Source organism: Haliotis cracherodii, unplaced genomic scaffold (assembly GCF_022045235.1).
Source record: "Haliotis cracherodii isolate W230 unplaced genomic scaffold, xgHalCrac1.p SCAF_6, whole genome shotgun sequence".
Lineage (NCBI taxonomy): Eukaryota > Metazoa > Mollusca > Gastropoda > Lepetellida > Haliotidae > Haliotis > Haliotis cracherodii.
The window spans coordinates 27,185,691-27,199,517 of record NW_027266319.1 but is presented as its reverse complement, the minus strand read 5'-3'; the positions used below and the strand labels follow the sequence as shown (position 1 = coordinate 27,199,517).

At 42.3% G+C, this 13,827-nt stretch overlaps 1 protein-coding gene across 4 annotated transcripts in view; it reads right to left on the bottom strand.

Annotated features, from left to right (window-relative positions):
* LOC139446179 (fibulin-1-like) overlaps nucleotides 1-13,827 on the bottom strand; it is a 53,681-nt gene that overhangs the window by 17,141 nt on the left and 22,713 nt on the right. For 3 of the 4 annotated variants that reach the window (XM_071227486.1, XM_071227483.1, XM_071227484.1), the window contains 7 exons: nucleotides 13,393-13,524; nucleotides 9,596-9,736; nucleotides 7,516-7,704; nucleotides 5,542-5,679; nucleotides 3,956-4,081; nucleotides 3,295-3,420; nucleotides 2,520-2,639 (listed from right to left, as the gene is read on the bottom strand). In XM_071227486.1, the coding sequence (XP_071083587.1) occupies nucleotides 2,520-2,639; nucleotides 3,295-3,420; nucleotides 3,956-4,081; nucleotides 5,542-5,679; nucleotides 7,516-7,704; nucleotides 9,596-9,736; nucleotides 13,393-13,524 (972 nt within the window). The remainder of the gene's footprint in view (nucleotides 1-2,519; nucleotides 2,640-3,294; nucleotides 3,421-3,955; nucleotides 4,082-5,541; nucleotides 5,680-7,515; nucleotides 7,705-9,595; nucleotides 9,737-13,392; nucleotides 13,525-13,827) is intronic. The other variant, XM_071227485.1, reaches the window with a different exon arrangement.

The window sequence follows — 13,827 nt, the reverse complement described above, 5'->3', positions numbered from 1 at the left end:
CCAGACTGTATTATGACACATATCCCATAATTGTAGAAATTTGAATAATAACTTTGCATGCACAGATGTGCTTTTAGTAATTCTAAATATTGATTGGTCAGTTAGAGTAATATGGTGTCAAAGTGTTCCACAGTTTCTCTGTCTCATCCGTTTGATTTCAATTTCTTCCTTAAAATGGTATATGAAATAGAGACATTCTGAATTATGGATTATGTGTTGCTCATGAAATCTGTATGTCCTCATAGTTCATTCATCATTGACAGAAAATCTGTATATCTTCGCAGCTCTTTCTCCATTGACAGAAAATCTGTATATCTTCACAGCTCTTTCTCCATTGACAGAAAATCTGTATATCTTCACAGCTCTTTCTCCATTGACAGAAAATCTGTATATCTTCACAGCTCTTTCTCCATTGACAGAAAGTCTGTATATCTTCACAGCTCATTCATCAGTGACAGAAAATCTGTATATCTTCACAGCTCATTCATCAGAGACAGAAAATCTGTATATCTTCACAGCTCTTTCTCCATTGACAGAAAATCTGTATATCTTCACAGCTCATTCATCAGTGACAGAAAATCTGTATATCTTCGCAGCTCTTTCTCCATTGACAGAAAATCTGTATATCTTCACAGCTCATTCATCAGTGACAGAAAATCTGTATATCTTCACAGCTCTTTCTCCATTGACAGAAAATCTGTATATCTTCACAGCTCATTCATCAGTGACAGAAAATCTGTATATCTTCGCAGCTCTTTCTCCACTGACAGAAAATCTGTATATCTTCACAGCTCATTCATCAGTGACAGATAATCTGTATATCCTTGTGGCTCTTTCACCATTAAGACCAGAGAAGATCTGTGTTGGAATAGGTCTTCAGCAATCCATGCTTGTCGCAAGAGTGTGGATAGGTGCTCATGATATCAATCACTGAATTCTCTGGTCCAGACTCGATTATATGTAGATCACTGTCATATAGCTGGATTATCGCTGAGAGTTGCAATAAACAACAAACAAACAAACATTCACCCTGACAGCTAATACATGTATGTAATCCTCATAGCTCATTGGTTATTCTGAATCTGTCTGAACCCTTATGCCCCCCTTTCACTACGACCACGAATATCCCAAATCACCCCGAATCGGAAACTTTCGAAATTTGTGATGATTTGGCCAGTAATAACTTTTGTGGCTAATTGGGTTGAAAAATATGAAGAATGCCAGGAATGGTAAGAAACATGTACGAATTACAAGATTCATGTATGGATCATGCCTGAATTGTAAGAATCACTTACGACTAAGTTACGAATATGCCAAATGTTGTTCTTACTTAATTCTTACACGATTCATAGTTGACTTGGGACATTTGTGGCTGATTCAGGATGTTTTCGGGATGAGGACAAGAAATTTTGGGAGCCACGAATCACTAAGAATAGCCAAGAATGTAAAAGAATTGATTACGAAGCTGTTACGGGACATAAGAATTAATTACAAATGGATTACGATAAAGCCATGAAATTGCAATTCGTGGACATTTCCACGAAAGTTTTTGACAAACAAAAACTTTCTCGCCGATTTGCAAACTCCTGCGAACTGTACAAATATTTGGGAATCAAATAAGATTCATTTAAAAACTTGAAGAAATGATTGAGATTTATCTACAAACATGAAAAATTTCCTATTCGGGGTGATTTGGGATATTCGCGGTCGTAGTGAAACTGGGGCATGAGGTCAGGAACAGCCACAACGGAACTATGACTCAGTCTGTCCAGCAGTTCTCGAAGTGGGGGAGGATGTTTTGATGCCACCTTCAGCATCATTCAGCCATATCAAGGGAGTTCATACCAACAAAGAGCTTCACACATATACCCATGTGGGAAATTGAACCGGATCATCAACACAAATGCTTTAACCAACCACCCTCTCCTGAAAAAAAAGTTGAGTTCTGGAAAACAATCTCCTCAACAAGGAAGAGTATTTATGGATGTCAACTTCTTTATTATGAGGAACACAACATTTCAGAGTATATACTCCGAAATGTTGTGTTCCTCACAATAAAGAAGTTGACATCCATAAAAACTCTTCCTTATGTGTATCACATCTAAATGCCTTTCAAAGACTTATTCTCCTCAACATATGAGCACGCAATGCCTTTAAGAAAGTGGTCAAATATAAATTTGGGATAACACTTTTTCAGTAAAATACAGATTCTGGAGCTTTTTGGGGTTGAGTCCCATCCTCAACATACACCTAAAGTGAGGAGGTGGTCAAAACAACCCCTCCAGATATATAGAGGCAGACTGACCCACTATCAGAGAGTTGTCGCTTAACTAAGAAAGGCAGTAACCATGGCAGTTTAACCATGGTCCAAATGACTAAAGTCGGCAACATAGGCATTTACAGAGGCGAAAAATCTTCATATTTGTTTTAACAATCTTGGAATATAAACATATTACAAAATTGTAAAGGAAAACTCCCAGGAGTTCATTTTATCCCAAGATTGTAGGTAACTGCCCTACCTTCACACAATCTCTTGTCCTCGGCCAACTGGAAGCCACGATTACAGGAGCAGAAGTAGGAGCCGATGACGTTCACACAGCTGTGGTGGCAGATGTTGGGGGTCTGACACTCATCGATGTCTGAAACAACATCACATTCAACACTGTCACTGATGACAGTTAATAATCACCGAAACAACTTCAAAAGGCTATTAATAAAAGTCATTATTTCAGTGGCTTTGATTTATTTAGTGATACTGCTGAATGCATTTCCAAGAGATGTATCTATCACACATGGTGTGGTTTCCAAAAGGGGTCACATGACCAGCCCCTAATGCATTATGGTCTGAAATTTAACCCCGTTTCCATATGCAGAGTGAGTTAGGTTTATACAGCATTAAAAAGTGTTTCAGTTATATCACTCCATGTCAGGAGAGAGGAAATCCTCAAGATGCAGGTAGTAGATGTAGATGTGGAACCCCTACAGTGCTGACAAAAAACAAGGACTATTTACTCAAAAACATGTGTCTTCCCCCCCTCCTTTTTTTGGCTTGGTAAAGGATGGGAACACGCCAATTTTGGGGTGAGTTTTGGGCAGTTGGGAGGGGACATAATCATAAAATTATAATGAAGGCACATCTTGAACCCTTTCCTCTACGATGTCAAGAACAAATCTGGATCTAACAAGGCTCGCTCAGATTTGGTCATTAATATACTACTGAGCACTGACCACATAGTGGACCACTGAGCACGTAGTGGCCCACATAGCACTGACCACTGACCAGAGACCACTGACCTGAACAGCTTCCCTGACCGTCGCCCTGTAGACCCTCCTTGCACTGGCAGGTGTAGCTGCCGGGTGTGTTGGCACACCGAGAGTTGGAGGGGCAGATCGCCGCACCGTACGCACACTCGTCCACATCTGACAACACCAATGTGAGACTACACTCAAGAATCAACAGCTATAGCATCATGTGACTAGGCTCTGATCAAAGCTAAGTGTCCATGTCCTTTGCGGATAATATTATAGAATACATGTATAACAAAACTTGTCGATAGAAGTGTACAAATCCTCAGCAAGCCTTAGGAGCTTTTATCAATTTGTGTTCGATATGAAAAGACATGAGGGTGAGATTCCACATGAGGGTGAGATTTACATGAGGGTGGGATTCCACATGAGGGTGAGATTCATATGAGGGTGAGATTCACATGAGGGTGAGATTCCACATGAGGGTGAGATTCCACATGAGGGTGAGATTTACAGGAGGGTGAGATCCAAATGAGGGTGAGATTCCACAGGAGGGTGAGATTTACACGAGGGTGAGATCCACATGAGGGTGAGATTCACATGAGGGTGAGATTCCACATGAGGGTGAGATTCACATGAGGGTGAACTTTAAATGAGGGTGGGAACGATTGGACTGATTGGGTTGGCGGTGTCTGGATGTTACACTGACCGGTGCACCTGCCGCCGGCACTGGTGCGGTATCCGCGGGGGCACTGACAGAAGTAACTGCCCTGTCTGTTGACACACTGTTGATCCGACCCACACCGGTCACTTCCTTTATCGCACTCATCAATGTCTGCCAACAGAAGAACACAGTGGTTCAAACAAAATACTTCTTGGTCATTTTCTGACATTTTCCTTCTTTAGGCCAAACAAATTTAATTACTTGTTTTACACATCCACGACTCTCACTTTTTAGCCCCAAAATACTGAAATTCTGTAACCTGTCTGGTCACCTTTTATCTAATTTTTATTGAATATGTTTGTTCTCATCAGCCTGCTCCGTAGCATCTTCCTGAGGCAAGGGCGTTAACTGACTGTAAAAGTCCAGTTTCCACCCTTGCCGAACTAGGCTGGTATTTCTGAACTCAGTCATGGCTCCACCAGTGGCTATTACGAGTTATGTCCCTTCTCTGTCCCTCCCACTGACAAATCATATTCCACGTATCATATCACGAAATAAAACAAAATGATTGCATTTTCCCCAAAGAAATGAAGCCCAAAAGATTGGTGTGTAGTTATACACAAGTACATATGTTGATAGACACAATGTACTAATGCATTCAGTCATTAAATTTTGTATTTTCAGAAGTGATCTTTAGTTGTATTTGTTTCCCTGCTGCCTTGTGGTATTTGGGTGAAACAAGTAATTAAATTTTCCTGACCTTTATCATACATAATTCGAAATAGACAATGGCATGTGACATATTGACTGGAAATCAATCATTCATTCAGAACATCCGATAGATAGGATACAAGAAACTGGATATTTCTACATTTTCTATCTTCAATGACTGACAATACCCATATACTCTTTACAAAAACAATAATATTGCACATAATTGATATTTTCTGTGTCTGGCAATATTAGATGAAGCAGATGGAGCGATTATTGCATCCTGGTTCTTCAAGAAGTGGTCTATCAACAGAAACTCCATCATTGCAACATAAGTTGTTAGTTTGTTTAACACCTCACTCAGCATGGAACCTGCCAATAACTTAGTCAATCTCATTAAATTCCGATCTTAGTTCTCACTACCACTAAACAAAGATCTGAGGACATCCCATTTCGGGTCATGTCAGACCGACCTTGCGCGAACTTTGACCGACCAATGGAATGACCAATCAGAAGGCAGCTTTCTCATGCTTTACGGCACGAATTTCAAATTGGTGACTACGCTTCAAACATATTTTGACAAATTCTCGATTACAGATTTAAAACCTGAATCTAGATGGTCTAGATTGTATGGATTCAGCCGTTAAACCCATAACTATTGTTCGGAATTAAAGTTTTTGAGGTTGCATGATTGGAAATCACATTCCAACTGGTAAGCGATGGTCTGATTGGTCGAATGAAAGGTCATTCTGACGTGACCCCTAATGGTATGTCCTCAGATCTTTGTTTAGCGGTAGCGAGAACTGAGGTCTGATTTTAATGAGATTGATAACTTAGTATGTCCACTTGTCTCACACAACAGATTACATGCTCACCATGACATTCTGTTTCCCTTTATACTGAAACTACCGGGTACCCACCTACACATCGGCCACCATCAGCAGGTTCAAACCCAGGAGGGCAGTTGAGAGTGCTCCGACAGGTATAGGAACCGACAGTGTTCATGCACTGCTGGAAGTTTCCACAGATGTTGGAGTATTCCCTGCACTCGTTGACGTCTGCACACACAACATGAATAGTCAGGGTCTTGAAGTCTTGAATGGCATTTAGAAGTGATACACATTCGAGAGAGAATTTATGGATGTCAACTTCTCTAGGGCTGGGACGAGTCCAAATTTACTACCTGGGTACCCACCCCAATATTACCCGACCCTACCCGGGTACCTGCTGTAGGTCTCAAAAGGTAGGTACAAACTGTCCGATTGGGAAAAGTTTGACCATAGCTCTGGTAAAATGTGTTTAGATACATGTATAAAACAATCTCGTGTATACACTGAAGTTGACTGAAGTTTTATCTTTATTCAAACATATAAAGGTCAGAAGGAATGGGCGTAGTAGTCAGGAAGAACTGCGAACATTAGTGACTTGTAGTTTAAACATAGAATTTTAGATACCTTTTGTCATAGAACAATATATCACGTGACTAACCACGGGTCTGGGTAGTCCTGTAGGTACCCGGGTCCTACTCAGTACCCACCCGACCCGAGTACCTGAGTTACCCATCCCAGCCCTAACAGGTACATATATATGTTCGCATCCTAGCATTCATTCACAAGATGAAGGAGTAAGCATGAACGCCGAAACGTTGTGTTCCTCATAATCAAGAAGATGACATCCATATATTCTCTCTCTTAGTCATGTCATACTTCCTGCATATGAACATCTACCTTCTGGGCTGTGAAACCATAAACAAGAACAGGATCCACTAGCAGCTTTAGAGTGAGTGAGTGAGTGAGTTGGGTTTAACGCCGCTTTTAACAGTATTACAGTTATATCACGGCGTGTCAGCTTAATGTGGGAGGAAAGCCCGAAGTGATGCAGGTCTCAGACGTTTACCACTTCGGTGAAACCCACGAGCACGGGTATGGTGCTGACAAACCTAGAAACATAATCGGGGCGAACCGGGATTCGAACCCACAATCATAGGTTTCTGGCGTGCCCAAGGGACGCAACTCTGCACAGCGAATCGCGGCGCCTTAGACGACTGGTCCACCCGTGCCCCCAGCAGCTTTAGAAGCTGGCAAAAGTCCTATAGTCCTTGCCAAACTGGCCAACAGTTAAGGTATCATAAGGACTAGTAGAATATTGCCATCTTTAAGGGTTTTGCTACATGTTATCATTATAAGGACTAGTGGACGAAAAGTGTTAGCTTCTATCACTGACTAGTGCCTTTTCCCAGGAAGTATCAAGCTTCTCAACCAATATTTCAGTGTGAACATCTAACACAAATCCAGCACTGATGACATTTCTCACAGGATATCATGTATGTTTAAAGTTTGTATACATGTTGCTTGCTGCTGAGCATATATAGAAAACAAATTTCCCTCAGGATAAATACTTTCCCATTATCTTATCTAAAAACAGCTCTATACTGCTAGTCGCCATTGACAAACATGCTATATCTGATGACATGATTTACGAAAACCGAGACAGAATCGGTCTGCTGACATATTAATTAAGTGTTCTGGTAGATCATGAACTGTTAATGACTGCCAATGCAAGAGTGGAAAAACTGTGATTGATCTCTCAGCTTTGATAAACATTTCAAACCAGTTGTTTGTCATGATATAGAATGTGGTAAAACACAAAACGCTTTAGCTCTATTGTATCTATATTAACATAGATTTATTGTCATGCTATTGCTTTGTAGATCAGGCTATGGAATATCGTTACTTCTTTGAATTTGTGTTCATAATTGTATCAAGTGAGGCATATTTGCATTTTCCTTAAATATTCAATACTTTACAAATTCTTTGAATGTGTCCCAACTCATGACATGAGGAGATTATTTCATGCAGTGTCCTGGCCACATCATGAATAATGACCTGACTTACCGACACAGTTGCCATTAGGCCCTGGCCTAAAGCCCCTCCGACACGAGATCCTCTCACATGCTCCCCGAGCAGGATTGAAGCGGGACCCCTCGGGGCACGTCTTGGGCACACACCGGAAGGAACCGTTGGTGTTCTGACATTCATAGCCGCCCCCACAGTTGTCAATTTTCAGGGTGCACTCGTCAGTGTCTGGAATGACACAATGAGGCACTCACATACTTGTAAGGTTCCAAAGAAATGGTGAGGTTCTCACTATCCATATTTGTGTCACATTTCACAGAGGTACCTATTGACGCATCTGTAAGTCTATCGTGATCAAAGGCAGAAGCTAACAACTCATCTCAAAGCTTATCAACACAGTAACTGTCAACACAGCTTTGGCTCTGTGTCTGAGTGTATCACTACCACACAGGTACCTACCCACACATCTCTTGCTCTCTGTGTCTGAGTGTATCACAGGTACCTACCCACATCTCTGGCTCTCTGTGTCTGAGTGTATCACAGGTACCTACCCACACATCTCTGGCTCTCTGTGTCTGAGTGTATCACAGGTACCTACCCACACATCTCTGGCTCTCTGTGTCTGAGTGTATCACAGGTACCTACCAACACATCTCTGGCTCTCTGTGTCTGAGTGTATCACAGGTACCTACCCACACATCTCTGGCTCTCTGTGTCTGAGTGTATCACAGGTACCTACCCACACATCTCTCTCTCTCTGTGTCTGAGTGTATCACAAGTACCTACCCACACATCTCTGGCTCTCTGCGTCTAAGTGTATCACAGGTACCTACCCACACATTTCTGGCTCTCTGTGTCTGAGTGTATCACAGGTACCTACCCACACATCTCTGGCTCTCTGCGTCTGAGTGTATCACAGGTACCTACCCACACATCTCTGTCTCTCTGTGTCTGAGTGTATCACAGGTACCTACCCACACATCTCTGGCTCTCTGTGTCTGAGTGTATCACAGGTACCTACCCACACATCTCTGGCTCTCTGTGTCTGAGTGTATCACAGGTACCTACCCACACATTTCTGGCTCTCTGTGTCTGAGTGTATCACAGGTACCTACCCACACATCTCTGGCTCTCTGTGTCTGAGTGTATCACAGGTACCTACCCACACATTTCTGGCTCTCTGTGTCTGAGTGTATCACAGGTACCTACCCACACATCTCTGGCTCTCTGTGTCTGAGTGTATCACTACCACACAGGTACCTACCCACACATCTCTGGCTCTCTGTGTCTGAGTGTATCACAGGTACCTACCCACACATCTCTGGCTCTCTGTGTCTGAGTGTATCACAGGTACCTACCCACACATTTCTGGCTCTCTGTGTCTGAGTGTATCACAGGTACCTACCCACACATCTCTGGCTCTCTGCGTCTGAGTGTATCACAGGTACCTACCCACACATTTCTGGCTCTCTGTGTCTGAGTGTATCACAGGTACCTACCCACACATCTCTGGCTCTCTGCGTCTGAGTGTATCACAGGTACCTACCCACACATCTCTGGCTCTCTGTGTCTGAGTGTATCACAGGTACCTACCCACACATCTCTGGCTCTCTGTGTCTGAGTGTATCACAGGTACCTACCCACACATCTCTGGCTCTCTGTGTCTGAGTGTATCACAGGTACCTACCCACACATCTCTGGCTCTCTGTGTCTGAGTGTATCACAGGTACCTACCCACACATCTCTGGCTCTCTGTGTCTGAGTGTATCACTCCCACACATCTCTGGCTCTCTGTGTCAAGAGTGTAGCCTGTTCCACAGGTACCTACCAACACATCTCTGGCTCTCTGTGTCTGAGTGTATCACAGGTACCTACCCACACATCTCTGGCTCTCTGTGTCAAGAGTGTAGCCTGTTCCACAGGTACCTACCCACACATCTCTGGCTCTCTGTGTCTGAGTGTATCACAGGTACCTACCCACACATCTCTGGCTCTCTGTGTCGAGAGTGTATCACAGGTACCTATCCACACATCTCTTGCTCTCTGTGTCTGAGTCTATCACAGGTACCTACCCACACATCTCTGGCTCTCTGTGTCTGAGTGTATCACAGGTACCTACCCACACATCTCTGGCTCTCTGTGTCGAGGGTGTAGCCTGTTCCACAGGAGTAGATTCTGCGACACATGTAGGACCCCACCTTGTTCTCACACCTCTCCCCTGACTGACAGTGGTAGGCCCCTGTCGCACACTCATTGATGTCTGCAACACAAGGCGTCAGGCATGTACAAACCAAACACATCAAGTGTACAATTCTATAACTTATTTAAGATTGTATGTGGACTATAATTTGTAAACATATTGTTTAAGTACTCAAAAGCGAAATAAAAGGGAAAGGAATTAAAAAATGAACAAAACCTGTGTGACAAAACTCATAAACTCTAGTAGAATGTTTTATACATGGTAAACACTAACGAATTTATCAAAGCAACACATATATGTTTTTCCTCCCTTACAAATAACAACGCAACAGCACTGTTTGTTTGTTTTGCATGTTTGCGTAAAGCTATACTCAGCAGTATTCCAGCTATGTAAATAATCAAGCCTGTGAGTAATCACGTCTGGAACAGATAATCCAGTGGCTGATATTATGAGCAACATAAAACGCCATGGGAGTACAATGACAATCAAGTCAACTGTTCATTCCACTGTGTCACCTCTTACGACCAGCATAGGTTGCTGCAACCAATTTTCACCTGGAATCCCCATGGGGATACAACATACAAGACACACAAGACAGATAGAAATACTTTACTTCTGAACATGCTGATGGTCGGCACAAAGTAACACTGAAGCACATCGGACCAACTGGTCAAGGGGGAATCCAACACTCAAGTCATCAATACAAACTGGATAAGCTTGGTTACAACAACTACATTCTTTTTTGACTTGATGCACGAGACAGTTCAGCTCACTGGAGTGTGAGTGATTTGGGTTTAAGCGTGCCGCTTAATGTGGGAGAAAAGCCCGAAATGATGCTGGTCTCAGACGGTTACCACTTCGGTGAAACCCACGAGCACAGGTATGGTGCTGACAATACAGATCTTGATTATCGATCAGATCATCTCGACTGTGCCCCGTCCTTTTTGTTTGAAGCAAATGCAAGTGATATGAAAACTGGAATCTGATCGGTCAATAGAAGAGACAAAGAAGGTACGTAACTCGTAATATCCACTGGTTGTGCAACGATTGAGCCATGACTAGAAACATAATCGGGGCAAACCGGGATTCGAACCCACAATCATAGATTTCTGGCGTAGCCAAGGGAAACAACTCTGCACAGTGAATTGTAGCGCCTTACATGACTGGGCCACCCGTGCCCCCGCAGCTCATTGGAGGCCATGGCAGATGGTGTACACAAAACAAAAGATGTCATGTGACAATGGAAGTCATGGCATATGATTACACAAAACAGGAGATGCCTGATAAAAAGATGGAAATCATGGTAGATGATGTATGGAAGCCATGACAGGTGATGTACACAAACAAATAGAGAATCTCACCCAAGTGTCTTTGGATATCAAATATATCAACACGAGTTGATAAAAGTGGGAAAACTCCGAGGCTTGCCAAGGATTTTTTCCACTTTTATCAACTCATGTTGATATATTTGATATCAAAAGACACTTGGATGCGATTCTCTATATAACAGCATTGCAACCATGACACAATGAATACTACCATTTGCAGATGAAATCATGTACATCCTGTTCAACAGAAAGTTTATTTATCAGAGTCACAATAGTTTTTCAAAACAGACAGTCAGTGGTCTTCAAATATTGCTGTGTTCTTGTAAGAATATATGGTCCATAGGATGATAAACTTTCAAATTCTCGATCTTCCTTTCAGCATATTTTTAAAATGTGAGAGGAATGTAAAAATTGTCAGAGCCTTCACCTGAGGACAAAGCTACACACTGCCTGGAGTACCGGTGAGGCTGTGAACAGTATACAAGTACAGGTTAATGAGCATGTTCCACTTGTCTCCAAAGGGAACATCTTCATGAGGAAATGATGTTAACTGACTGTAAAAGTCCAGTTTCCACCCTTGCCGAACTAGGCTGGAATTCTAGAGTTACATTTTGGCTTGACTAACAAGTTTATGCATTGTCTAATCAATATCACACAATAAACTAGACAAAAACTAGCTTTTTACATATTTTCCAAATCTTTTCATGTTTTCAAACAAGGTGCTCAAATGCTCTGCAGCATTTCGCAAGATAAGACCCGTTTTATTACAATACAGATCTTGATTATCGATCAGATCATCTTGACTGTGCCCCGTCCTTTTTGTTTGAAGCAAATGCAAGTGATATGAAAACTGGAATCTGATCGGTCAATAGAAGGGACAAAGAAGGTACATAACTCGCAATATCCACTGGTTGTGCTACGATTGAGCCATGAAATTCCAGTGTAGTTTGACAAGGGTGGGAACTGTTCCATTGTAGTCAGTTAACACCCTTGCCTCAGGAAGATGAGTAAGGCATGGAAGCAATTTGCGATTGTTTATTCATAAGCATGATTGTCAGGTCAGGTTCTAAAAAAGACCTCGATTTTTTTCGGATGGGTCGGCATTTCCGTAAAGCGAGTACCGGGGTAATCAAACAAAAGTTAAAGAATATGTTGCTGATGCACTGTAGCAGAGCACACACACGTCAAGCATCTTACACAATATATGAAATCACACACACTGTGTTAGCAAGCTCCTCGCAGCGATAGCCCGTTCGTGGAGCTCTCTATTCTATCACTGCCACCAGTCAAAACTCCCCACTGTGATAGGTCACCCAACCATGCTTGGAGTTGAACTTGCAACCGAATGACCGTTATGTTTACAAACAAATGACGACTGCCGTGACACCTAATACACTTACCCATGCTAAATTGCTTTCTTTGTTTGTCGATTTGAATTTCTATTTCATTAAAACTATCATGTTATTGATATGGTATGAATGTAAGGGAGAAGTTGATTGATTTTCCATCTAGTTAGTCTGCAATCTGGAACCAATCTGATCATACAAACAACAAAGTAAATTCATCCTGAAATCATGGTCAGTATTAAACCTTTTCAAAATTCACTATGATGGCATTCCCAAAGACATAAAGAATAGTATGAACGTTACTACATTTGGGGTTAGAGGTCAAATTTCAAGGTTCTTGTAATGGCCGCACCCACACTGGTGGCAGCGATGTTACCGAGAGTGTCATGGGCGGATACAGCTTTTTTGAAAAGAGGGGGTGCACAATTAAGATCTATTTGTTGTGGTAATTTATACAGAAATATCAATTTTTTTCGAAATAAAAAGGGGGGGTGCGCACCCCCGCACCCCCCCTCTGTATCCGCCCATGAGTGTAACGAAGGTGTCACACGCTGGGAAGAAGCTTGACTGTGTTAGCAGTAAACCACACAGTAAACAACATGCAGCTAACATGGTCAGTACATTAAACCCACTGACAAACCCTCTTAGGCTTTCCTATGTAAAAACACTGTTTCAGGAAATTAGTCTCTTCATCATACCTGTCAGACAGGCATGGAGGTACTGGTACTGAGACACACAGCAAGGATCATAAACAGGTGGCACAAATATTAGCAAGGCCAGATGTTTGTCAATGGTTACATGAATAAAAAATCTGAAAATTGAACTTTCATTGTTTTCGTGCATTTTTCCCTACATTCAGAGAGCGGTTATGCTGATAATGTTAGCTGAAAGAATTCCACCTTTTCCAAATTCGAGAAGTCTGTATAGCAACCTAACTGTCCCGAACTGACCAGGACTTTTCTCCGCCATGCCATGCTACATTGACACCAGGGGGCAGGGGGCAGGGGGCAGGGAGCCACAGAGCCATGCCAGTCCACAGTACCGAGGCACTCTCCCTGGGTGATGTTGTAGTGGTAGCCCTCCACACAGTCGCACTTGTACGACCCGTTCAGGTTCACACAGATCTGGTTGTCTCCGTAACAAGAGTGCTGGTAGATTGTACACTCGTCAATGTCTTGAAACAGCAATACATAATCACTGTCATACTTGCAGTGTAGCTACATATTCATAAGGAGGGGTGTATTGACACGAAAGTATAGATTTGCTATGTCATGGTACATGTATTTAAACCATGATATGCAACCAAATTACTGCCTACCATCCTTGCAACCAAACTTGTCAAGGACTATCCATGAACATTTATAGGCCAAAGACTGTCCCTAAAATCTCTTGGACCTATAATGTCAGAGACTGTCCCTAAAACCTCATGGACCTGTAATGTCAAGGACAGTCCCTGAATTAAACCTTATGGTCCTAA